The sequence below is a fragment of the Grampus griseus genome (assembly GCF_964374135.1).
Source record: "Grampus griseus genome assembly, chromosome: 9".
Lineage (NCBI taxonomy): Eukaryota > Metazoa > Chordata > Mammalia > Artiodactyla > Delphinidae > Grampus > Grampus griseus.
Window position 1 is genome coordinate 61364992 of NC_139003.1, and position 25215 is coordinate 61390206.

A 25215-nucleotide genomic window follows, 5' to 3' on the forward strand; every position below is an offset into this window, starting at 1 on the left:
CTCCTTGGGTTTATCCTGCCTGGGACTCTCTGCGCTTTCTGGACTTGGGTGGCTATTTCCTTTCCCATGTTAGGAAAGTTTTCGACTATAATCTCTAAAGATATTTTCTCTGGTCCTTCCTCTCTCTCTTTGCCTTCTGGGACCCCTATAATGCGAATGTTGTTGTGTTTAATGTTGTCCCAGAGGTCTCTTAGGCTGTCTTCATTTCATTCTTTTTTCTTTATTCTGTTCTGCAGCAGTGAATTCCACCATTCTGTCTTCCAGGTCACTTATCCGTTCTGCTGCCTCAGTTTTTCTGCTCTTGATTCCTTCTAGTGTATTTTCATTTCAGTTATTGTATTGTTCAGCTCTGTTTGTTTTTTCTTTAATTCTTGTAGGTGTTTGTTGTTTAATTCTTCTAGGTCTGTGTTAAACATGTCTTGCATCGTCTTGATCTTTGCCTCCATTCTTTTTCCAAGGTCCTGGATCACCTTCACTATCATTATTCTGAATTCTTTTTCTGGAAGGTTGCCTATCTCCACTTTATTTAGTTGTTTTTCTGGGGTATTTTCTTGTTCCTTTATCTGGTACATAGCTCTCTGCCTTTTCATCTTGTCTTTCTGTGAATGTGGTTTTTGTTCCACAGGCTGCGGACTGTAGTTCTTCTTGCTTCTGCTGTCTGCCCTCTGGTGGATGAGGCTATCTACGAGGCTTGTGCAAGTTTCCTGATGGGAAGGTTGGATACAGCTCGGTGTTGCTCTGGTGGGCAGTGCTCAGTAAAACTTTAATCCACTTGTCTGATGATTGGTGGGGCTGGGTTCCTTACCTGTTGGTTGTTTGGCCTGAGGCGACCCAACAGTGGAGCCTACCTGGCTCTTTGGTTGGGCTAATGGTGGACTCTGGGAGGGCTCACGCCAAGGAATACTTCCCAGAACTTCTGCTGTCAGTGTCCGTGTCCCCACAGTGAGCTACAGCCACCCCCCGCCTCTGCAGGAGACCCTCCAACACTAGCAGGTAGGTCTGATTCAGTCTCCTGTGGGATCACTGCTCCTTCCCCTGGGTCCCGACGCGCACACTACTTTGTGTGTGCCCTCCAAGAGTGGAGTCTCTGTTTCCCCCAGTCCTGTTGAAGTCCTGCAGTCAAATCCCGCTAGCCTTCAAAGTGTGATTCTCTAGGAATTCCTCCTCCTTTGCCAGACCCCCAGGTTGGGAAGCCTGAAATGAGGCTCAGAACCTTCACTCCAGTGGGTGGACTTCTGTGGTATAAGTGTTTTCCAGTTTGTGAGTCAGCCACCCAGCAGTTATGGGAATTGATTTTATTGTGACCCCTCCTACCATCTCATTGTGGTTTCTTGTTTGTATTTGGATGTGGGGTATCTTTTTTGCTGAGTTCCAGTGTCTTCCTGTCAATGATTTTTCAGCAGTTACTTGCGATTCCGGTGCTCTCACAAGAGGGAGTGAGCACACGTCCTTCTACTCCACTATCTTCTCCTCTTGCACTGTTGGTGGGAATGTAAATTGGTACAGCCACTATGGAGAACAGTATGGAGGTTCCTTAAAAAACTAAAAATAGAATTACTATATGACCCAGCAATCCCACTCCTGGGCATATACCCAGAGAAAACCATAATTCAAAAAGACACATGCACCCCAATGTTCATTGCAGCACTGTTTACAATAGCTAGGTCATGGAAGGAACCTAAATGCCCATCGACAGATGAATTGATAAAGCAGAGGTGGTACATATATACAATGGAATATTACTCAGCCATAAAAAGGAACGAAATTGGGTCATTTGTAGAGATGGGGATGGACCGAGAGACTGTCATACAGAGTGAAGTAAGTCAGAAGAACCAATATTGTATATTAATACATATATGTGGAATCTATAAATATGGTACAGATGAACCAGTGTGCAAGGCCCAAATAGAGACACAAATGTAGAGAACAAACATATGGACACCAAGGGGGGTAAGCGGGGAAGGCCTGGTGGTGGGATGAATTGGGAGATTGGGATTGATATATATACACTAATATGTGTAAAATAGATAATAAAAAAAGAAAGGAATCAAGCACTTGTCTAGATATTAGATATGAACAATCCCCTAAATCAGAAAACAATTACAGTTGCATCAAAAATATTATAATATTTAGGAATAAATTAAGCAACAGCAGTTCAAGATTTATACACTGAAAACAAAACACTGCTGGACAAAATTTTAAAAGATTTAAATAAATGGATAGACAGTTTGTTCATGGATTGGAAGACTCAGTATTATTATTAAAATGGTAATTCTCCCCAAATTGATTCAGTATAATCCCTGTTTTCTTCCCAGCGTTTTTGTTTTTGGTAAAAATTGACAAGCTAATACTAAAATTTATGTGGAAATGTAAAGGGCCTAGATTGGCCGAAAGTAATTTTGAAAAGAAGGAAAACTTTGGAGGACTTGTGTGGTACAATTTCAATACTTTCTTATAAATCTATATTAATAAATTTGGCAAAATATTAGCATAAAGAAGAAATATAGATAAATGATTCAAAATTGTGAATCAATGAATAAACCCTTATATTTTATGGTCAGTTAATGTTCGACAAAGCTGCCAACACAATTCAGTTGAAAAGGACAGCGTTTCTGGTAACTGGTACTGGAATAATTATAAATTCATATATAGGAAAAATAGTTAGGTCCTTGACGCTCACTGTAGAGATAAATGAACTCAAAATGAATCATAGTCCTAAATATAAGCTCTAAAATTTTAGATCTTCTAGAAGACCTTGGATTAGGCAAAGCAGTTTTAGATACAACACCAGGAGTAAGGCCATAAAAGAAAAAAAACTGAACTTCATTTAAATGAACGTTTACACTACATGACTAAAGGAATGATAAGACAAGCCCCAGACAGAAATATTAGCAAATCATATCTGATATAGGACTTATATCTGGAATGTATAAAGAACTCTTAAAAATCAGTAAGACAATGCACTTAAAAGGGGAAGACTTTGATAGAAGTATTTCATCAAAGATGTATGGATGGAAAATGACCACATGAAAAGGTGTTCAACCTCATTAGGCAAATGCAGATTTAAACCATGAGATACAACTACACACCTACTACAATGACTGTAATTTAAATGACAGAAAATGCTGAGTGTTAGCAAGAATGAAGAGCATCTGGAACCCTCAGACATTGTTGGGAATATAAAATGATACAGCCAACTTTGGAAAACAGTTTAACAGTTTCTTTAAAAGTTAATCAGAAACTTTGCATATAACCTAGAAATTCTATTCCTAGGACTCTGTATAAGAAAAATGAAAACACATGTTTACATTGAAACATTTACACAAACATTTATAGCAGAATTATTCATAATAGCTAAAAACTAAAAAATATTGAAATATCCACTGTTTGGTAAATGGATAAACAAAATGTCATGTGTTCATGCAATAGCATACTGTTCAGCAATGAAAAGGAACACTGTACTGAATACTGATACATGCTACAGTGGGAATGAACTTCAAAAACATTTTACTAAGTCAAGGGTCAGCAAATTTTTTTCTCTAAAAAGCCAGATAGTAAATACTTTATGGTTTGTGGGCCACAGAGCCTCTGTTGCAACTACTCAACTCCACTATTGTAGTGTGAAAGCAACCATAGACAATATGGAGTGGACATGGTTATGTTCCAATAAATTTTATTTACAAAAACATGTGGCCTGCTAGATTTGGCTTGCAGACTGTAGCTTGCCAATTCCTGCTAAGTGAAAGAAGCCAGATGAATAAGATTACATATTGTATGGTTTCATTTATATTGAAATGCCAGAAAAGGCAAATCTATAGAGGGAAAAAAAGCCCATTAGTGGTTGCATGTGGCTGGAATGGGGTGGGGGTAGGGGTGATTGGCTACAAATAGACTCAAAGCAAATTTTGGGGGTGATGAAAAAATCCTAAAACTGAATTTTGATTATTTTGTACAACACTACAAAGTGATTACAACTTATTGAATTTTACCCTTACAATGGATGAAGTTAAGGGAATGTAAATTACATTTCAATAAAGATGAAAAAAAAGGAATAAACATAAAAGACTAGTAGGCTTTCCATGTTATGTCCATGGTAGATATTAAATTTTAAATGATATATAACTGAGGCTGGAAAAATGAGTACATGGGTAAAGACTAAAAGTAAAAATAAGAATAGTTATAAAAGATGACAGAATTGGAATCTGAGGAAATTATGAAAGCCAAAACTATTATTGAAATAGTAATTTCTTTTCAGTTATATGCTACTAAAGTTCAGTGTTTTTTTTTAACAAACAACTTTTGACCTGCTTCCTTGTCTCGGCATCAAATTCAGCTGTATCACATCCATTCTTCCTGAGTCACATACATGCTGTCCCCCTCAGAGAGTTTGCATCTGGATTTCTGATGTAAATGTCAGTGAGAGCACCTGAATAGTCTGCTTCCACTTTGTTCCAAGCTTTTAAGACTACAGTGTGAAAATTTTTCAAAGAAATACATAAGTAAATATATTTTAGCTACATTTAAGACAAGGAAAACCCCTGCAGACCATGAATAGAAGGGAAATCCTTAGTGATGAGTGGATGTTGATGTTATCTGACTCACAGAAATCTGGATCATGTTGGCCAGGTTTCTGTGAGTTAAGCCAAATTTAAGAGACTACACATTTTAAGAGAGTCAAATATATCTTGCAAATGGGAGATTGGAACTGGGCTGTCTGCATAAAGCAGGGAACTGGGACCATGTTTCCAGGCAGTAAAACTAGACCTGTAAAAACTCCACCTGACACTGTTGGTGTTCTTGTGGGTCAGATAAGCCTCTATACAAAAATGGAAATAGTAACCAAATATGTTGTGTGTGGATGTGGTGTCTGGAATAGAGCTCTACCCATGTGGGAGCAAAGCCCCAATCTTCCTGATTTAAGACTTTTGCTCTGAAGCTATGCAACTCTGAAGCACTAGGCTGAGGAACCATGAAACAATATGGCAGTAAAGAGTTCACAAAATATAAAACTCCCACATACAGAGAACTTCCAAGTAAGTATTTTAGGGTATGTCAGGAAATCTATTGCCATAAGAGACAGCAGATACATTAAATAGAGTCATAACTGAGAAAATAAGAATAAGAACACAATCCCAAAAAAGAATTTAGAAATAAGAATGTTTAAGGATTTCAAGTGAAACAGTAGCTCACAATGAGAACAGAAGTAAATAAGAACAGGCAGAAAGAGAAAGGATCCTTTATAAGTCTTAAATATAATAAAAGTTGGTGAAATTAAACTCTTTGATGGCTTAAATTGACACAGCAGAAGAGAGAATTAGTGAATCAAAAGTCTCAACTGAGAAAGTCTGGATGAACAAATCATCTAGAATATAGAATAAAAAGATAGAGGTTGACAGAATGGCCAGCATTAAAAAGTCTACAAACAATAAATGCTGGAGAGGGTGTGGAGAAAAGGGAACCCTCCTGCACTGTTGGTGGGATAGTAAATTGGTGCAGCCACTATGGAAAACAGTATGGAGGTTCCTTAAAAACTAAAAATAGAATTACCATATGATCCAGTAATCCCACTCCTGGGCATATATCCAGAGAAAACTAATGCGAAAAGATACATGCACCCCAGTGTTCATGGCAGCACTATTTACGATAGCCAAAACATGGAAGCAACCTAAATGTCCATCGATAGATTAGTGGATAAAGATGTTGTATACATATATACAATGGAATACTACTCAATCATAAAAAAGAATGAAATAATGCCATTTACAGCAACATGGATGGACCTAGGGATATCATACTAAGTGAAGTAAGTCAGACAAAGACAAATATCATATGATATCACTTATATGTGGCATCTAAAATATGATACAGATGAACTTATTTACAAAACAGAAACAGACTCACAGACATAGAAAACAAACTTATGGTTACCAAAGGGGAAAGAGAGCAGGGGAAGATAAACTAGGTGTTTGGGCTTAGCAGTTACAAACTATTATATATAAAGTAGATAAGCAACAAGGACCTACTGTATAGCACAGGGAACTATATTCGATATCCTGTAATAAACCATAATGGAAAAGAATATACAGATATATAACTGAATCACTTTGCTGTATACCAGAAACTAACACATTATAAATCAACTGTACTTCAATTTAAAAAATTAAAAATAATTTTTTAAAAGATAGAGGTTGAAAATATGAAAGAGGAGTTAAGAAACAGGAAAATAGACTGAGTAAGGAGTTCCAGAAGGTAAGAATAGTAGGCATCAGGGAAGAGATACTTCTTAAAGGTTGAAAATATGCTAGATTTGGAGAGTGATGTGTCTTCATATTGAAAAAGCCCATCAATTCCACGAAGGATTTTAAACAGGACAAAGAAAAAATTTCCACCCTAGGTAAACTGAGTTGTAGGTCAAGGACACACACACACACACACACACACACACACACACACACACACACACACACACACACACACACACTCATTCTTGCAATTAGAAAAAAGATTACCTACAAAAAAATGGGAAACCGATTATCAACACATTTGTCAGAAACTAACTGATACCAGTGTACAGTGAGGTTATGGGTTGTGTCCATGTTAAGGAAATGAATTCAAGTGAGACATCATTTTCTTTTATGAAAAGATTACTTTTCCTCCTTTGAATTATGTTTACTGGAGGGATGTTAACCCAACCTTTATTTAGATTTTACAAACCAAACAAATGTTTAAGTGTACTTTTCCATTGGTTAGATATGTGGTTCCCTGTTTACATAACACAATTTAAAATTAATTTATAAAGCATATCTACAGTTTAAGAAGTCTGCTAAGCAAATGATAAGGATTTAATTAGTACTTATCACTTTTTTATTGTTGATGGTGCTTTTATTTTTAATTTTTATTGGAGTATACTTGATTTTACAATGTTGTGTTAGTTTCTGCTGCACAGCAAAGTGAATTAGTTATACATATGCATATATTTACTCTTTTTCAGATTCTTTTCCCATAAGTCATTACAGAGTATTTATCTATTTTATATAGTATAGTGTATATGTCAATCTCAATCTCCCAATTTACCTCTCCCTCCACCCTTCCCCCCTGCCACTGCTTTCTCCCCTGGTAACCGTAAGTTTGTTTTCTACATCTGACTCTATTTCTGTTTTTATAGTACTTGATTTGTATACATTTAATAGAGGTAAAAGAGAAGACAGGTACATTTTAAATATATATTTTAGGATACATTGTCAGCCTGTAGTGGCACTGCATTTGTTCATGGAATAGCAGCAAAGCATAAGACTATATGCTCAATATTGTGTAAAAGCATCTAGAATTTCAAAAGAAAGAGTAGATACAATCTACTTTTTAAAGAGCTTAATTACATATTAGGAAAATCAACTAAGACTTTAAGGGATAATCACAAAAGGACTTTATATTAACTCCCACTATCCTTATTCATTGAGAGAAGTTCATCTCTTGTGTATGGTGCAAAACCAGAAGCTCTTACACACCTATGATTCCTTCAAGTGAACCTGCTTTCCAGTCTCTCGTAACAGTTAAAGCTTCCTACTTATTTCATGGTTGCAGCTACTCCTCTTCTAGCTAGGGCCTACTGCAGGTGAATGACTTCATGGGTGAAGGGATCCCGGAGGCTCCTTTTGTCTTTCTTGCTTACCTCTTTCCTAACTCCACAGCTACGATTTCTGACCCCTCTGGAGTTGGAGCTTGGGGGAGAGAGGGAGAGGTAAGGGGAATAGAAATGTTCCTACTTGACTGGTACTGTTATCAGATACCTGTCAATTAGCTGGGCTTGACAGATTTTTAAAACTGACCTTCTTTTGTAGAGTAATTTCATGGGTTCTTTGGACATCCCTTGTTGCTGCACATCTCTTATCTACACTTCTATCTTACTCTCTCCTTAGCCTCTAGAATTCTAGAAATAACATTCAGTTTCTCAGCTGCTGAGCTCAGTTTACCCTTTTAGGTGGTCCTCTTAAGTAGGACCTAAGACAACCCTCCTATGACTCTCACTTTCAGATTTCCCGAATGGTTACTGGGAAGCTTGCACATTAAAAAAATCTGGTTAATATCTGGGAATTTAGGCTGATTCTAAAGCAAGAGTAAATCTCCATCATCCTAGCTCAACGTTTTCAGTATCTGGGGTGGAGTCAGATTCCAGTCCATCCGGTCTTCTTATCTGTGAGGAACAGTCAGTCCTTCCAAGTTGTTCCATTAAAACTCCTTTCTCTTCATTTGAGGCAAAAGAGGAAGTATACCCTCCACATCTTGGATTTGATTTTTTCCTACTTATAACCTAATAAGTTAGCTTTTTACTATTTCATGGATGCTGGCAGAAGTCATGAGGCTCGTGGTTTAGAAACAATGGACTTTATTATTCACTGCACAGCAGGTATCAAGACTATCGAGTTTGCATTAGTTCCCCTGAACCCCAAGTCCAGTGGGGGTGATGGGGAGGGCCTAAATGGATGCCTACACATATAGTAAGTAGATCACATTATAGGAGAGAAACAGAACTTGGAGAATCCACTGTTTTCATAGTAAGCAGTTAAGTATAAACTACTCTTTATCCCAGAGGGTGATGTTCCCAGAGAGAATATAAGTGATATTACTGTATTGTTGTTTTGACTTTATACTATTTCTGATTTTGATAAAGATAAGTTGCAAAAGGTGAGTTTACTATTCTTAAGTCCTTCAGTGGATAAAAGGAAGAATCATGGATTGCTTCTTTATCTCACCAATAAGCCCTCTTCTTATTAGTGGGATAGTTTTTCTCTAAGTGAAATGATTAGGGAAGTTTCTTGCTTCTGATCAAATAGTGATTAAAAAATATGTTGTGGTCTTCCTTTTTTAAGAAAAATAAAAGTTTCCTTATAGTTTTAGTAAAAGTATACATTCTGCCCTAATGAAAAAAAATTGTTTTATCATACTATACTAGGGGAAAATTGCAATAATATTTTCTCTGGACCTAAAAAACAACAGTCTGAAGAATTTTTATTTAATTATGTGGTAAAGTCTTTTAAAAATACAAATATTTATCCAATAACTTCTGAGTCCATATTAAACTGAATTGTAAAGATGTTTTATAATATTTTCATTGTTTAAAACTGGATCCAATATGAACAATATTTAAGGTTATTAAACTGCTTATCAAAAAAGAAATATATCATTAAGTTAGTATGTAATCAGTTAATTGCTTCATCAAATTTATGTTCACCTTTATTGCAGTTTCACATCTTGCAATATCTACAGCATTAAGAAAGGAAGTTACTTGGCGAAGTGGTTGAGATTATGAGCCAATACATAGTGACTGGTAGTTATTTGCGAACATTAACACAGTATTATTTTCAGCAGCCCTGTAGGTAATAGAAAGGGGTTACGAACTAAAGGCTAAAGGACTGGACCTGCCATTTATTAGCTGTGTTACCTTGGGAAAGGTACTTTATTTTTCAAAGTGTTTCCTCATCTGTAAAACAGTTACAATATATCTGTGGAATCTAGTGGGTTTATGGACCAAGTGTTCTTTAAATGTTAGTCTGATATTGTTGTCATCATTCCTCTGTTGACAAATATGCCTTATTGGTAAATACATGTCTATATTAAAAACTATTTTATAACAATTGTCCCAAAGCTAGCTATATTTGTGGGAATGGATCTGTGTAAATCTCTCTCTTTGTTACTGGGGGTGGGGGCTTGTGTGAGTCTGCATGTGGGCAAGCATGTCTGTCCGTGGGCATGTGTAAAGGTGATGTGCATGCAGGTGACAACTCCCCGTGCATGTGTATGTGCTTACATATCTGTGTTCTTTATATATGCACGTTTGTGCATACATATGCCTATGTTTGTGCATTTGGATATCAGAGGGCCGAATAAACAGCATTTATTTCATTAGGGTTTCATTAGAAAAACAGGAAAACAACATGAATTATTCATATTTATATTAAACAAAAAGAAGTTTTAAATTTTTATTTTTAGTATTAGAGTAGGTAATGTGTTGCATTTTAAATTCCTTTGAACACTGTCAAAGGATATAATATGTAAAATTTGTTTTTAGACTGCAGAACCTTTCTTTTGAGACATTGATCTTTACAAGCACTAAAGTTTGTCACATATTCTCTTTTTTTCATATAAAAGAGAAATAACAGCTTGAGATTCATAACCTCTGAAACTAGATTTTCAGAAAAATTTGTTGGGTTAATATCTTTAGTAATTGTTTGGGGGCCTTTTTTCTTAACAGTTCAACTACTGTCATTTGTGTATTATTCCCATTTGTATGTCTGTCTTCACTTTTTGTAAGATTTCTTTATCTCCTTATGAGTTATTAACTTGACCCTTTAGGCAATACAGAATAGTGATTAAGAGAGCAGACTCTGGAATTCCACTTCCTAAGTTCATATACATGTTTCACCACTTAACTGTGTGGCTTTCAACAAGCTAACCTTCCTACCTCTCAGTTTCCTCACCTATAAAGTGGGGATAATAATAGTACCTATCTCATATGTTTTTATTGAGAAATGAATGAGAGAATTCATATAAATGCATGTGACAAAGTGCCATTCCTGGCGTTAATCAAGCTCTCTTCTCACTTTTTATTTTCCTCTTTCAAAAGCCCCAGGATTCTGCTTCCCTTCCTACTGCAGCCACTTAGTCTGTTTAAGATGTCTCAGTTCCTTGGCCTACTATAGAATTCATTCTGAGAAATATTACCCTCCCTCCCTTTCACTACCTGAGGCAAAAGTACTCAACCAGTCTTTTGAGGCTCAGAGTTTAGTTTTTTTCTGTTTTTATTTTTATTATTATTTTAAATTAATTATTTATTTATTTTTGGCTGCGTTGGGTCTTTGTTGCTGCGCGTGGGCTTTCTCTAGTTGTGACGAGCAGCGGCTACTCTTCGTTGCGGTGCGCGGGCTTCTCATTGCGGTGGCTTCTCATTGCGAAGCATGGGCTCTAGGCGCGGGCTTCAGCAGTTGCGGCACACGGGCTTCAGTAGTTGTGGTTCGTGGGCTCTAGAGCACAGGCTTAGTACTTGTGGTGCACGGGCTTAGTTGCTCCCCAGCATGTGGGGTCTTCCTGGACCAGGGCTCGAACCCATGTCCCCTGCATTGGCAGGCAGATTCTTAACCACTGGCCTACCAGGGAAGCCCTTTTTTCCTGTTTTTAAATGTTAACAATAGTGGGGGAAACTAACAGGACAAAAATAGCAAATAAACAAGGGTGATGTTATCACGTTTCCAAAAGTTTACAGTGAAATGTGTTCCTAGTTCTTAGCTTTTCAGTGGGGCCAGTCTCTGATTTTTCTTCATCTAATTCCACAAATATTTTAGTCATTGCTTTGTATTTGTGCTAATTCTTCTCTCTACAATATTATTTCTTCTTTATGACCCAGGCTTACTTAGTCCCTAACTTTTTCAAACTTTGGAGCTCACGTGCCTAGGACCCCTTTCATGTTTAGAGAATGCTCCTATCTCCTTCCCTCTTAATTTTTTTTCTTTAAGCTTCACTGAGATATAATTGACATATAGCATCATATAAGTTTAAGGTATATACAACATAATGATTTGATATATGTATATATTGCAAAGTTATTACCACGAGAAGGTTAGTTAACACATCCATCACCTCAACATTTTTATAATTTTTGTGTATGTGGAGAACTTTTAAGATCTATTTTCATAGCAACTGTCAAATATACTATAGAGTATTATTATCTAGAGTCACTATGCTTTACATTACATCCCCAGAACTTACTCATCTTATAACCAGACGCTTGTACCCTTTTAACCACTCTCACCCATTTTCTGCCCCCCACCAGACCCTGTTCTCTGGTTCTGTGAGTTGGTTTTGTTTTTATTTTTTCAGATTCCATGTATGAGTGAGATCATACAGTATTTGCCTTTCTTTGTCTGACTTATTTCACTTAGTATAATACCCTCAAAGTCCATTCTTAATTTTTTCCTTAAGGCCACAGCATTGCTAATGGATATTTAGAAACACAAGTAAGATTCATCTATAGTTTAAGAAATCCAGTCAGTATAACTTTGGGTTCCCTTTGTAAAGGAAGGTTGTATGGGCATTTCACTGTAGTAACTAGGGTGGGTAGGCCCACCAAAGTGAGGACCAAGAGCTTTGTGTGATGCATTGGAACATGGGATTGATTAGAGAGGTTGTCTTAGGCAGAGGTTTGGAACTACGGATGAGATGGGAGGGGTGTGTGAGTGTAGGGTGGAAATTACAACTCCCTCTGCCCCTTCCTCCCAGAGATGCCTTTGTGTGTCTACTGTCTACTGGTACTGAACTTAGGGAGAAGAGATGGCTTCGGAAGCCCTATATCTTATTTTCATTTTACATGGTTCTTGAGTAAGAGTTGTAATGTTTTGAGTATATATATTAAGATGGGCTTCCTTTTTACTCTGATCTCTTCTAAGTTGTAAACAAAAGCAGAACTATGTTATAATCCAAAGATAAACAGTATTAGGGCTTCCCTGGTGGCGCAGTGGTTGAGAGTCCGCCTGCCGATGCAGGGGACACGGGTTCATGCCCCGGTCTGGGAAGATCCGACATGCCGCGGAGCGGCTGGACCCGTGAGCCATGGCCGCTGAGCCTGCGCGTCGGGAGCCTGTGCTCCGCAACGGGAGAGGCCACAACAGTGCGAGGCCTGCGTACCGCAAAAAAAAAAAAAAAAAAAAAAGATAAACAGTATTGTGTGGAAACTATAAGGTTGCATAGTTTAAGCTGATATTCCAAGCAAAGTAAGGTGTGTACCATTATGTATGCTTTTTGTTTTCAGGGGTTTGGTAAAGCTATTTAGAACAAAAACTTTTCCAGCTTAATATGATATCTCAAAGGCCTTTAAAAAGAGTGATTAGGATTGATCAATTTTCAGATTATTTTTGTTTGTTTATTTTTAAAGATTATTTTTAAAAATTAAAAAGTACAAATTGCTTTGATTAATCTGTAAGCATTATGGGCTCTTCTCTACAAGCTCTTGCCAGTTTTGAAAAACCACTGAAACATCATTAATATTCAGAAAACACTTAATTTTATACCCCTATCCTAATTAAATAACTTGTACAATTTGAAATTCTATTTATTTTTATCATAGAGTATAATCTCTCTTGATTTATAATGATTACCTACTAATTTTGATTCCTTTTCTCATGAAAATTAATGTTCTCTAGAAGAAAACGATGTCATTTCAACAGAGAGCAAGGAACACAAATATTAACATAGATAATCTTATTTATATATCTTTGCAAGGAAATTGTATGGGATGTCCATAAGCTACAAAGAGTTTCAAAAAATTAGAGGATCTTATTTTAAATAAAGGGTATAGATTACTCTTTTAGGTGCTTTATTTTCTTCCATGCTGCTTCTCTTCTGTTTGTAAGTTTCTCCAGCAACCTATATACATTTCCCCTTGACCATTAACAGGCTTTAATAGCAACTATTTTGCTTTTCATTGCCATGGTTATTCCAAGTAAGCATTTTGCTAAACATCTCTTTGAGGAAATCAATATATTTTACACACTTTACTTTGTATTTGCACTTTGCCTAGTAGGTAACATAAAACTGAGCTCACTGTATGTGTTCAAGGAGTAACTATTAATTGATTAATGTCATCTTTTCTACAAGGAAAGTAATACCAATATTAAGTAACTTCCCCCAAATTGCTAATGATTCCCTTTGAAAATGCTCAGGTATATTTTACTTCAGGTCTAGCACAGTTTAAGAAGATCATATAGCACCTAAAATATGTTAATAGTTAATGAATTCCAAGCCATATTGTAGAAATGACTTTTCTCTTAAGCCTTAAGTCTGGGAGTTTTACAGTTCCATTTAGGAGAATACACTCCTAAGTTATATTTGTTTTGAAAAAAGTTGTGTCACTGTAGCCAAGTATCTGTCAATGGAGAAGTGGATAAAGATGTGGTACATACATTCATCAATGAGAAAAAAGGAAATCCTGCCATTTGTAAACAACATTGATGAACCTTGAGGGCATTATGCTAAGTGAAATAAGTCAGACAAAGAAAGACAAATACTGTATGGTATTACTTGTTTGTGGGATCTAAGAAAAACTAAACTCATAGAAACTGAGCGTAGAGTGGTGGTTGCTAGACTGGAGGGTAAAGGGGAGTGGTCAAAGGGTACATACTTCCAATTATAAGATGAGTAAGTTCAGGGGATCTAATGTACAGAATTTTGATTATAGTTAATAATACTGTATTATACATACTTGAAAGTTGCTAAGAGAGTAAATCTCAAATGTTCTCACCCCCAAAGAGAAATGGTAATTATGTAATGGGATGGAGGTATTAACTTATGCTACAGTGGTGTCATTTTGCAATATATAATAGCATCAAATCAACATGTTGTACAGGGACTTACCCGGTAGTGCAGTGGTTAAGAATCCGCCTGCCAGTGCAGGGGACACAGGTTCAATCCCTGGTCTGTGAAGATCCCACATGCAGCAGAGCAACTAAGCCCATGCGCCACAACTACTGAGCCTGCGCTCTAGAGCCCGTGAGCCACAACTACTGAGCCCACATGCCACAACTACTGAAGCCTGTGCACCCTAGAGCCCATGCACGGCAACAAGGGAAGACACTGCAATGAAAGCCTGCGCACACTGCAATGAAGAGTAGCCCCCGCTCGCTGCAGCTAGAGAAAGCCCATCTGCAGCAATGAAGACCCAGTGCAGCCAAAAATAAATAAATAAATTTATTTTTTAAAAAAATTGTACACCTTAAACTTACACAATGTTATATGTCATTTATGTTTCAGTAAAGCTGGAAAATAAAGATTTTGTGACTAAGAGTAATATAATAGTAAGATATTAAATACTAACAAGTAACTAATGCTAAATGCCATACGATTTACACCATGGGATTTACAATTTTAAAGTGTTTAGTAATTGGTCTACCAGATCCATTTTGTTTATATAAAATGGGAACTTAAAAACTTAATGAGGTCCCTATATTAAGAGATTGGGTTTAATCAATAGGCATGTGAAATACTAGTTTTTCATCTTAGAAAAAGTGTTTAAAGGGGAAGATGTTTCTGGTGTTACAAAGGTAAAATATGAAATAATCTGGGCAAATTTAGTCTATGTATTTACCAACAATATTTAAATCGTATAAGTGAAGCATTTGTAGCATATATTTATTTCTTATTTTCAATAGTTTTAATTATTAAAACTTGGAGAATAAATCACTGTAGTGAAATAGTCTCTTCTTGAAATCTTTGATAAAAATTTTATTTTTTAACATCTAAAATTAAAGAAATAAATACTTAAAGCTTGGTATTCACTTCTGTTCTCTTCTTGCTTCTCATCCCTTCTCCCCAAAGCAGATTGCCAAACTGAGGCAGCAACTACAACGTAGTAAGCAGAGCAGTCGGCACAGTAAAGAGAAGGATCGTCAGTCACCTCTCCATGGCAACCATATAGCAATCAATCACACTCAGGTAGGCTAACTTCTTGTCCAGATTGGAATAATTCCTTTTAAAGGGTTCGTTATAAAGGAGAACCCATCATTTTAGGATTAAAAAAAAATTAATGTAAATCTCTAGCTCTGTTACATTACAATGTTTGTTTTAAGAAGTTTTTGTTTTAGCCATATGTGTAATCTTTTAATAACAGACATAACAGAGTGTAGTGGTCACAAGGATGACTGTTACTGGCCTGGGCTGATATCCTAGCTCATTCACTTACTAAGCAACTCTGGGCATTATCTTATTTAATCTTCCTAATAGTACCTTAACCCATCTCTCTCTGTGTCTCTTGATATATTTTACCCCTATCTGACTTAGGAAGAAATTGAGAATTCGTTTTTTTGTCCTCCCACCCCCACCCCAAACATGTACTCACATCCCCATGGAACAAACTTCGGGTAATGCTATTCTAGGCCAAATTTACTTACAAATATTAATGTAAATTTTAGTAAATAAAATATAGTCAGTATAGCAGGAGAAACCCAAGTAGTATATCAAAAAAATCTAATTAGGGGTTGTTTCACAAATGTAAGGATAATTCAACATTAGGAAATGTATTAGGTTAGTTCATTGCATCAGAAAGTCAAAGTAGATGCTGAATAACATAATAACACTTGATAAAAACTCAGTATCCATATGTGATAAAAACTTATCCTAAAATAGGACACTTCCTAATGGGACTAACTGCAAATGTAGTTAGATCCTAACAATAAAATACTGGAAGTATTTCTGTTAAAATAAAAGTGAAGTCATAGATGTCTGTAATTATTGATGTTATTTGCTAGTAGTTTAGAGGTTCTAGACAGAGCAGTAAGAAATGTTATCACTGTGCATACGATACTGTTGTATATTTAGAAGATCAAAGTGAATTTACTAAACTATTAAAAAACTAATGATAGGATGGCTAAAACGGAAGATATTGACAATACCAAGTGTTGATAAGGATGTGAGGCAACCAGAATAGCCACACATTGCTGGTGGCAACACAAAATGGTACAGCTACTTTGGAAAGAAGTTTGGCATTTTCTTAAGAAATTAAACATACACTGACCATATAGCCCAGGAATTCCACTCTTTGGTATCTGTCCACAAGAAATAAAAACATATGTCCAGACAGAGATTTGTATATCATTGTTCATGGCAGCAGTATCTATAAGAGTCAAAAAATGGAAGCCAACAAATATCCATGAACTGGTGAATGGATAAACAGCCCTTCATACATCCATATAGTATAATACTATTCAGCAGTAAAAAGGAAGGAACTACTGGTACTTACAACAACATGGATGAATCTCAAAAACATCATGGCAAGTGAAAGAAGTCAGAAGTAAAAGGCTACATACTGTATGATTCGTTACATTAAATCCTCAAAAAAGCAAAATGATGCAAAGTATTAGGGGTGGGAATTGACTGTAGAAAAGCCCTAGAGAAATTTTTTGGATGATAGAAGTTTCTAAAATGTGATTATACTGATAACTGGATGACTATATATTTACAAAGCTCAATGAGCTACATACTTAAAATGGGAGGATTTTATTGTATGTCAGTTATACCTCATCAAAGCTGTAAAACAAACATGTAGTTGGCAAGCAAGCCTCAGACATTTCAAGAGAAAATTCACATATGCCTTACTTTTTCTTCTTAATCTGGAAGAATTAATATATTATTCTTATTTTGTTTATTTCAAACACCTTTTCTGTAAGAGCCCAATGCATTTATAGTATATCTATTGACATATTGATTTAACAGAAAAAATTTATACACTTATTCCCAATTTACATTGAATTTTTTGGCATTGTAGTTATGTTTAAAAATAATTATCTTTTGGGCTTCCCTGGTGGCGCAGTGGTTGAGAGTCTGCCTGCCGATGCAGGGGACACGGGTTCATGCCCCAGTCCGGGAAGATCCCACATGCTGCGGAGCGGCTGGGCCCGTGAGCCACGGCCGCTGAGCCTGCACGTCCGAAGCCTATGCTCCGCAACGGGAGAGGCCACAACAGTGAGAGGCCCGCGTACCGCAAAAAAAAAAAAAAAAATTATTATTGTTATTATCTTTTGCTATACCTACTGGAATAGTTGTAGATGAACTATGAAGTCTAGAATGTGCTTTAATATACTCAAAGAACAAAAACAAGTGGATGTTTAGATGAAATAAAGTTAGAAAATGTTGATAAGTTTTGGAACTGGATGACGTGCACCTGAGTGTTCATTATACTATTCTGTTTAATTATATTTATGATTATAATTTTTTACAATAAAAAGGAGAAAAACTGAGAACTTAATGATCAGATAAAATGTAAACATATAAAAATCAGTTGTTTTCGCCTATACTAGTAAAGGTAAACTACTGTTTCCCTCTGCTTATAACATTCCTGACACCAAATGTGTGAGATTTTTTTCCCATACCAACCAATTCTCCGACTCGCCAGACACCAACCAAGTGTCCTCCAATTCAGTTATACCACTAACTACGTGGAGTTAGCACAGACCTCACAGCTGAAGGACTCCGCCCCACAAAACTGCCCCTCTTCAGATGCCAGTTGAAAGGTCCAGATTGTCATTGTACTTTTGACCTACTGGCTATAAAGAAGGGATTCCCACAGTCCCTTCTTCAGGTTCAGTAACTCGTTGTAGCTGCTCAAAGAACTCAGGGAAACACATTTCCTTGTTTATTACAAAGGATATAATAAAGGATACATACAGATGAACAGCAGGATGAAGAGGTGCACAGGGCAACGTCTGTAAGTAAGTCACGTGCAAGAGCTTCTGCTCGCATGGAGTTGGGGTGTGCCACCCTTCTGGTATATGGATGTGTGTTCACCAACCTGGAAGCTCTCTGAACCCGTAGTGTAGGGATGTTTTGGGAGGCTTCATCACATAGGCATGATTAATTATTAACTCAGTCTCCAGCCCCTCTCCTCACCAGAGGATGAGGGGGATGGGGGTTGGACTGGAAGTTCCAAGGTTCTAATCATGGCTTCTTTCTAGTGACCAGCCCCCCCATTTGGAACCTATTCAGGAACCCACCAAGAGTCACCTCATTAGAACAAAAAACTCTTGGTCCTATCTCCCAGGCAATTCCAAGGGATTTAGGAGCTATGTATCAGGACTGGTGTCAGAAACCAAATATTGGAACAAAAGATGCTCCTAGTGCCCCTGTCCCTCAGGATATTATAAGATTTTAGGAACTCTGTCAGGAACCAGGGGTAGAAACCAAGTACATATTTCTTATTATGTTACAACTAGCAATAACATGTTAGTATATATATAATAAAAAATATAAAATGCCTAGGCTTAAAAGAAATATGCAAACTATAAGACTTTATTGAGGATATGAAATATAAAATAGAGACAAATGGGAAGTCATTCATTCATGGGAAGACTCAATATTTTTCAAATAGTAATTTGCCCAAAATTAACATACAAATTGAGTTCCAATGGAAATGTAAAAGGAATTGTTTTATTACTTTAAAAGTTATTTTCAAAGGTAATATGGAAAAGTAATGCCAGTTAAAAAGAAAATTTGAAAAGGCTTTCCCTATAGGATACCAAAATGCAAAATGTAACTGCTATAAAGTTATAGCAGTTAAAGTGGAGCTCTGTATAGGGATTATCAAGTAACAACTCAAGGAAATCAAATACAGAATCCATAAAGAAATGTTGGGGCAGTTTGATTACTATGTGGGAAAAAATACTATTTCATAACATACACAAAAATAAATCACGGTAGGTTAAATATTTAAATATGAAAAACCATAAAAGTACTGAAAGATATTTCATACTAAAGTAAACAGTAAATGTATGACAAAGAGTTACAACTTTAATATGAAAAAAGCTCATGCATTAATAATGAGACAAAGGACATTCGTGGGCAGCAGTTTACAGATGGCAGGAGCACCGCACTGAGTATGGGAAATATATTATTCATTTAATCAATGACTAGCTGTCTACCTCATTATGAATCATATATATCAACTTTAATCATTCAGAATAAGGTAGAGATCATATACTGTTCTTTTTTACCTTGTTCATCTTTATTTTTCTTATTTCCTTTCTGTTCTTAAAGTTCCTTGAGCATCAAAAGGCTTGTCTTACACTTTGTGGTACCTCTGGCAGGACAGCTATGAGAGGTGGTTAATTTTTGACAACTCCTCCAAAGGACTTTTGAAAGCAACCTTATAGTTGTTAAGTGAGTGTTACTGAAATTAACATGATATTGTTGCCAAACTACTTAGTAATCCAAAAGCCTTTCTTAAATGGTTGATAAAATGGAAATGAAAAATACTAGAAGGTAATCGTCACAGTGCAGGGAACAAATCTTTTGAACACATACACAGGCACAGAGCAGAGCTGAAGTGTCACGTGATACACTTAACTTACATGATTTCAACTATGCTTTTCCAGTAAAAACAAAAAAGAAAAAAAATTAAACAGTGCAGAGGACACTCGATTTCTGCCATTCTACTGGAAAAGTGTGTACAGTTTACAATCGTACCTTTATACTTACATAAAGGATTACTTTGACTCTGTAATTTTTACCTTACTTTGGAACCGAAACTGCTGTATGTGTATCTGAATTTATATTGTATTTGAAATTTCAAAATAACTCTGCTCCTTGAGTTTCTCTTTTAAGATTTACCATGCTCTTTAGTTCTTGATTTCTTTGGCCACAAATAATTTGATAACACCTTATCTTCTGTTTTGTAGGCTACTGGATCAAGATCAGTCCCTATGCCACTATCAAATGTATCAGTGCCAAAATCATCTGTTTCACGTGTGCCCTGCAATGTAGAAGGAATAAGTCCCGAATTAGAAAAGGTATTCATTAAAGAAAATAACGGGAAAGAGGAAGTGTCCAAGGTAAGGTTACATGGGATGTTTGAGTCACTTTTTTCTTTAATATTGTGGACTGTATGTATGTATGTATGTATCAGTACTTCATTCCTTTTTATTGCCAAATAATATTCAATCATACAGATTTTATTATCCAGTCATTAACTGATAAACATTTCCATTGTTTCTACTTTTTGGCTATTATGAGTAATTCTGCTGTGAAGTTTATATACAAGTTTTTGTGTGAACATGATGTTTTCATTTCTGTTGAGTATATACCCATGAGTGGAACTGCTTGTATGGTAACTCTGTTTAACCTTTTGAGAAACTGCCGGACTACTTTCCAAAGTGGCTGCACTGTACCATGTTACATCTCCCCACTGGCTGTGTATGAAGCTTCCAATTTCTCCATCTTCAGCAACACTTGTAATTATGTGTCTTTTTTATTGTAGCCATTCTAGTGGATGTGAAGTGGTATCTCATCATGGTGTTGACCATTTGTATGTCTTCTTTGGAAAACTGTCTATTTAGATGCTTTGCCCATTTCAAAATTAGGTTGTCTTTTTACTACTGATTGGTAAAGGTCTTTATAAAGTTCTTACCTTCTAGATAAAAATACCTTATTAGATATATGATTTGAAAATATCTCCCATTCTGTGGGTTGTCTTTTCACTTTTCATTTTCTTTTGGGTCATATCTAAAAGATTGCCTAATCTAAGGTCACAGTGATTTATTCTTGTGTTTTCTTCTAAGAGTTTTATGGTTTTAGCTTTCTCTTATATTTAGGTCTCTGATCCATTTGAATTAATCAAAAATACTTTATAAATTACCTCTGTCCCAGAAAAGAAATCTGGACACTCCTGCACATGAACTTATATTTGACCGCATTTTAAAGATATACTCAACAAAAGAAAACATCAAGTAGCATTTGGCTTAATTATCTATCTGATGGTTTTTTAGAACTAAAATATGATTTAATTTATGTCAAATGTGTGTCTAATTCCTTCAGATAATGTGTAGATTTTAAAACTGATTTAGAGTTCATCTCAAAATTCACACAGTTCAATTTTATATTTATAAAATTGAAAAAGAAACTTTTTCCAACTCTGAATATTGCTTAGCAGATATAAGCATTAATCACAGTTTATTGTATATGCTTCCAAATATGTGTATGTATGCTAATATATACTGAATCACTATATGAAGGTACCATAATTTAAAAGTCCCCTACTGATGGGCATTTAGATTGTTTTCAGTTTTTGTCATCATAAGCAGTGCTTTAGAAAACATAGTGTACTCTTGGCAGACAATTCCCTGGCTGTGAAACTGCTGGGTCAAAGCATTTGCACGTTTTAAATTTTGATGAATATTGCTAAAATTACCATCCCAAAAGGTTGTGCCATTTTACTCTTCCTAGAGTTAAATTTTTATGTTATATTCATTAGGCCAAAAAGGAACCCTTTGGAAATTGTGATGTCTCTTAGCTTAGCTGTGTATACCATTAAAATGTTTCCTTTATACATTAAGTAACATTTAAGAACAGTAATGTAAGGAAGTAAAATTGGTCTAATTTTTTGAGGATGAGATAATCAGACACATATTTGCTAATTCTTTAAGAACTGCTAAGCAAAACTATACTAGAAGATGAAACTTAGTAACATAGTTCTGCTTGAACACACTTTCTTCTCACGTGCACACAGAACATTCTCCAGGATAGATCACGTCTTGGGTCACAAGCCTCAGAAAATTTAAGAAAATTGAAATCATATCAAGCATCTTTTCTGACTACAACACTATGAGACTGGAAATCAGTTACAGGAAAAAAACTGTAAAAAACACAAATACATGGAGGCTAAACAGTACGCTACTAAATAACCAAGAGATCACTGAAGAAATCTAAGAAGAAATTTAAAAATACATAGAAACAAATGACAACAAAAACACAGTGATCCAAAATCACGGGATGCAACAAAAGCACTTCTAAGAGGCAAGTTTATAGCAATTCAATCTCACTTCAAGAACCAAGAAAAATCTCAAATAAACAATCTAACCTTACACGTAAAGCAACTAGAGAAACAAGAACAAAGAAAACCCAGAGTCAGTAGAAGGAAAGAAATCACAAAGATCAGAGAAGAAATAAATGAAATAGAAATGAAGAAAATAATAGCAAAGATCAATGAAACTAAAAGTTGGTTCTTTGAGAAGATAACCAAAATTGATAAACCTTTAGGCAAGACTCATCAAGAAAAAAAGGGAGAGGACGCAGATCAATAAAAATAGAAATGAAAAAGGAGAAATCACAACTGACACTGCAGAAATACAAAGGATTATAAGAGACTACTACAAACAATTATATGCCAATAAAATGGACAAGCTGGAAGAAATGGACAATTCTTGGAAAGGTACAATTTTCCAAGACTGAACCAGGAAGAATTAGAAAATATAAACAGGTAATGAAATTGAAACTGTAATTAAAAATCTTCCAACAAACAAAAGTCCAGGACCAGATGGCTTCTTAGGCAAATTCTATAAAGCATTTAGAGAAGAGCTAATGCTGATCCTTCTCAAACTCTTCCAAAAATTGCAGAGGGCGGAACACTCCCAAATTCATTCTACAAAACCACCATCACCCTGATACCAAAACCAGACAAAGATGTCACAAAGAAAGAAAGATGTCACAAAGAAAGAAAACTGCAGGCCAATATCACTGATGAACATAGATGCAAAAATCCTCAAAAACATACTAGCAAACAGAATCCAAGAGCACATTAAAAGGATCATACACCATGATCAAGTGGGATTTATCCCAGGAATGCAAGGATTCTTCAGTATATGCAAATCAATCAGTGTGATACACCATATTAACAAATCGAAGGAGAAAAATCATATGGTCATCTCAGTAGACTCAGAAAAAACTTTTGACAAAAGTCAACACCATTTACGATAAAAACTCTCCAGAAAATCGGCATAGAGGGAACCTACCTCAACATAATAAAGGCCATATATGATAAACCCACAGCAAGCATCATACTCAATGGTAAAAAACTGAAAGCATTTCCACGAAGATCAGGAACAAGACAAGGATGTCCACTCTTATTCAACATAGTTTTGAAGTCCTAGCCACGACAATCAGAGAAGAAAAATAAAAGGAATACAGATTGGAAAAGAAGAAGTCAAACTGTCACTGTTTGCAGATGATATGATACTATACATAGAAAATCCTAAAGATGCCACCAGAAAACTACTAGAGCTAATCAATGAATTTGGTAAAGTTGCAGGATACAAAATTAATGCACAGAAATCTCTTGCATTCCTATACACTAACAAGGAAAAATCAGAAAGAGAAATTAAGGAAACAATCCCATTTACCATCGCAACAAAAAGAACAAAATACCTAGGAATAAACCTACCTAAGGAGGCAGAAAACTTGTACTCAGAAAACTATAAAACACTGATGAAAGAAATTAAAGATGACATAAACAGATGGAGAAATGTACCATGTCCTTGGATTGGAAGAGTCAATATTGTGAAATGACTATACTACCCAAAGCAATCTACAGATTCAGTGCAATCCCTATCACACTACCAATGGCATTCTTCACAGAATTAGAACAAAAAATTTTACAATTTGTGTGGAAACACAAAAGACCCCGAATAGCCAAAGCAATCTTGAGAAAGAAAAATGGAGCTGGAGGAATCCCTGACTTCAAACTCTACTACAAAGCTACAGTAATCAAGACAGTATGGTACTGGCACAAAAACAGAAATGTAGATCAATGGTGCAGGATAGAAAGCCCAGAGATAAGCCCACACACATATGGTCACCTAATTTATGACAAAGGAGGCAAGAACATACAATGGAGAAAAGACAGCCTCTTCAATAAGTGGTGATGAGAAAACTGGACAGCTACATGTAAAAGAATGAAATTAGAACACTCCCTAACACCATACACAAAAATAAACTCCAAAAGGATTAAAGACCTAAATGTAGGACCAGACACTATAAAACTCTTAGAGGAAAACATAGGAAAAACACATCTTTTTTGACCCACCTCCTAGAGTAATGAAAATAAAACCAAAAATAAACAAATGGGACCTAATGAAACTTAAAAGCTTTTGCACAGCAAAGGAAACCATAAACAAGAGAAAGAAACAGCTCTCAGAATGGGGGAAAATATTTGCAAATGAAGCAACGGTCAAAGGATTAATCTCTAAAATATACAAACAGCTCATGGAGCTCAATATCGAAAAAACAAACAACCCAATTAAAAAATGGGCAGAAGACCTAAATGGTCATTTCACCAAAGAAGACATACAGATGGCTAAGAAGCATGTGAAAAGATGCTCAGCATCACTAATTATTAGAGAAATGCAAATCAAAACTACAGTGAGGTATCATCTCACACTGGTCAGAATGGCCATCAAAAAATCTAAATGCTGGAGAGGGTGTGGAGAAAAGGAAACCCTCCTACACTGTTGGTGGGAATGTATATTGATACAGCCACTAGGGAGAACAGTATGGAGGTTCCTTAAAAAACTAAAAATAGAACTACCATATGACCCAGCACTCCCACTACTGGGAATATACCCTGAGAAAACCATAATTCAAAAGGACACATGTACCCCCATGTTCATTGCAGCACTATTTACAATAGCCAGGACATGGAAACAACCTAAACGTCCAATGATAGATGAATGGATAAAGATGTGGTACATATATACAATGGAATATTACTCAGCCATAAAAAGGAATGAAATTGGGTCATTTGCAGAGATGTGGATGGACCTAGAGTCTGTCATACAGAGTGAAGTAAGCCAGAAAGAGAAAAACAAATATGGTATTTTAAGACATATCTGTGCAATCTAGAAAAATGTTACA

General features: G+C 35.9%; 1 protein-coding gene across 2 annotated transcripts in view; it reads left to right on the plus strand.

The window, feature by feature from the left end:
* GLCCI1 (glucocorticoid induced 1) overlaps positions 1-25215 on the plus strand; it is a gene marked incomplete at both ends in the record, with an annotated part of 117190 nt that overhangs the window by 74649 nt on the left and 17326 nt on the right. Inside the window, 2 exons of one of the 2 annotated variants that reach the window (XM_082662388.1) lie at positions 15361-15477; positions 20211-20363. In XM_082662388.1, coding sequence (XP_082518514.1) covers positions 15361-15477; positions 20211-20363 — 270 coding nt within the window. The remainder of the gene's footprint in view (positions 1-15360; positions 15478-20210; positions 20364-25215) is intronic. The other variant, XM_082662387.1, reaches the window with a different exon arrangement.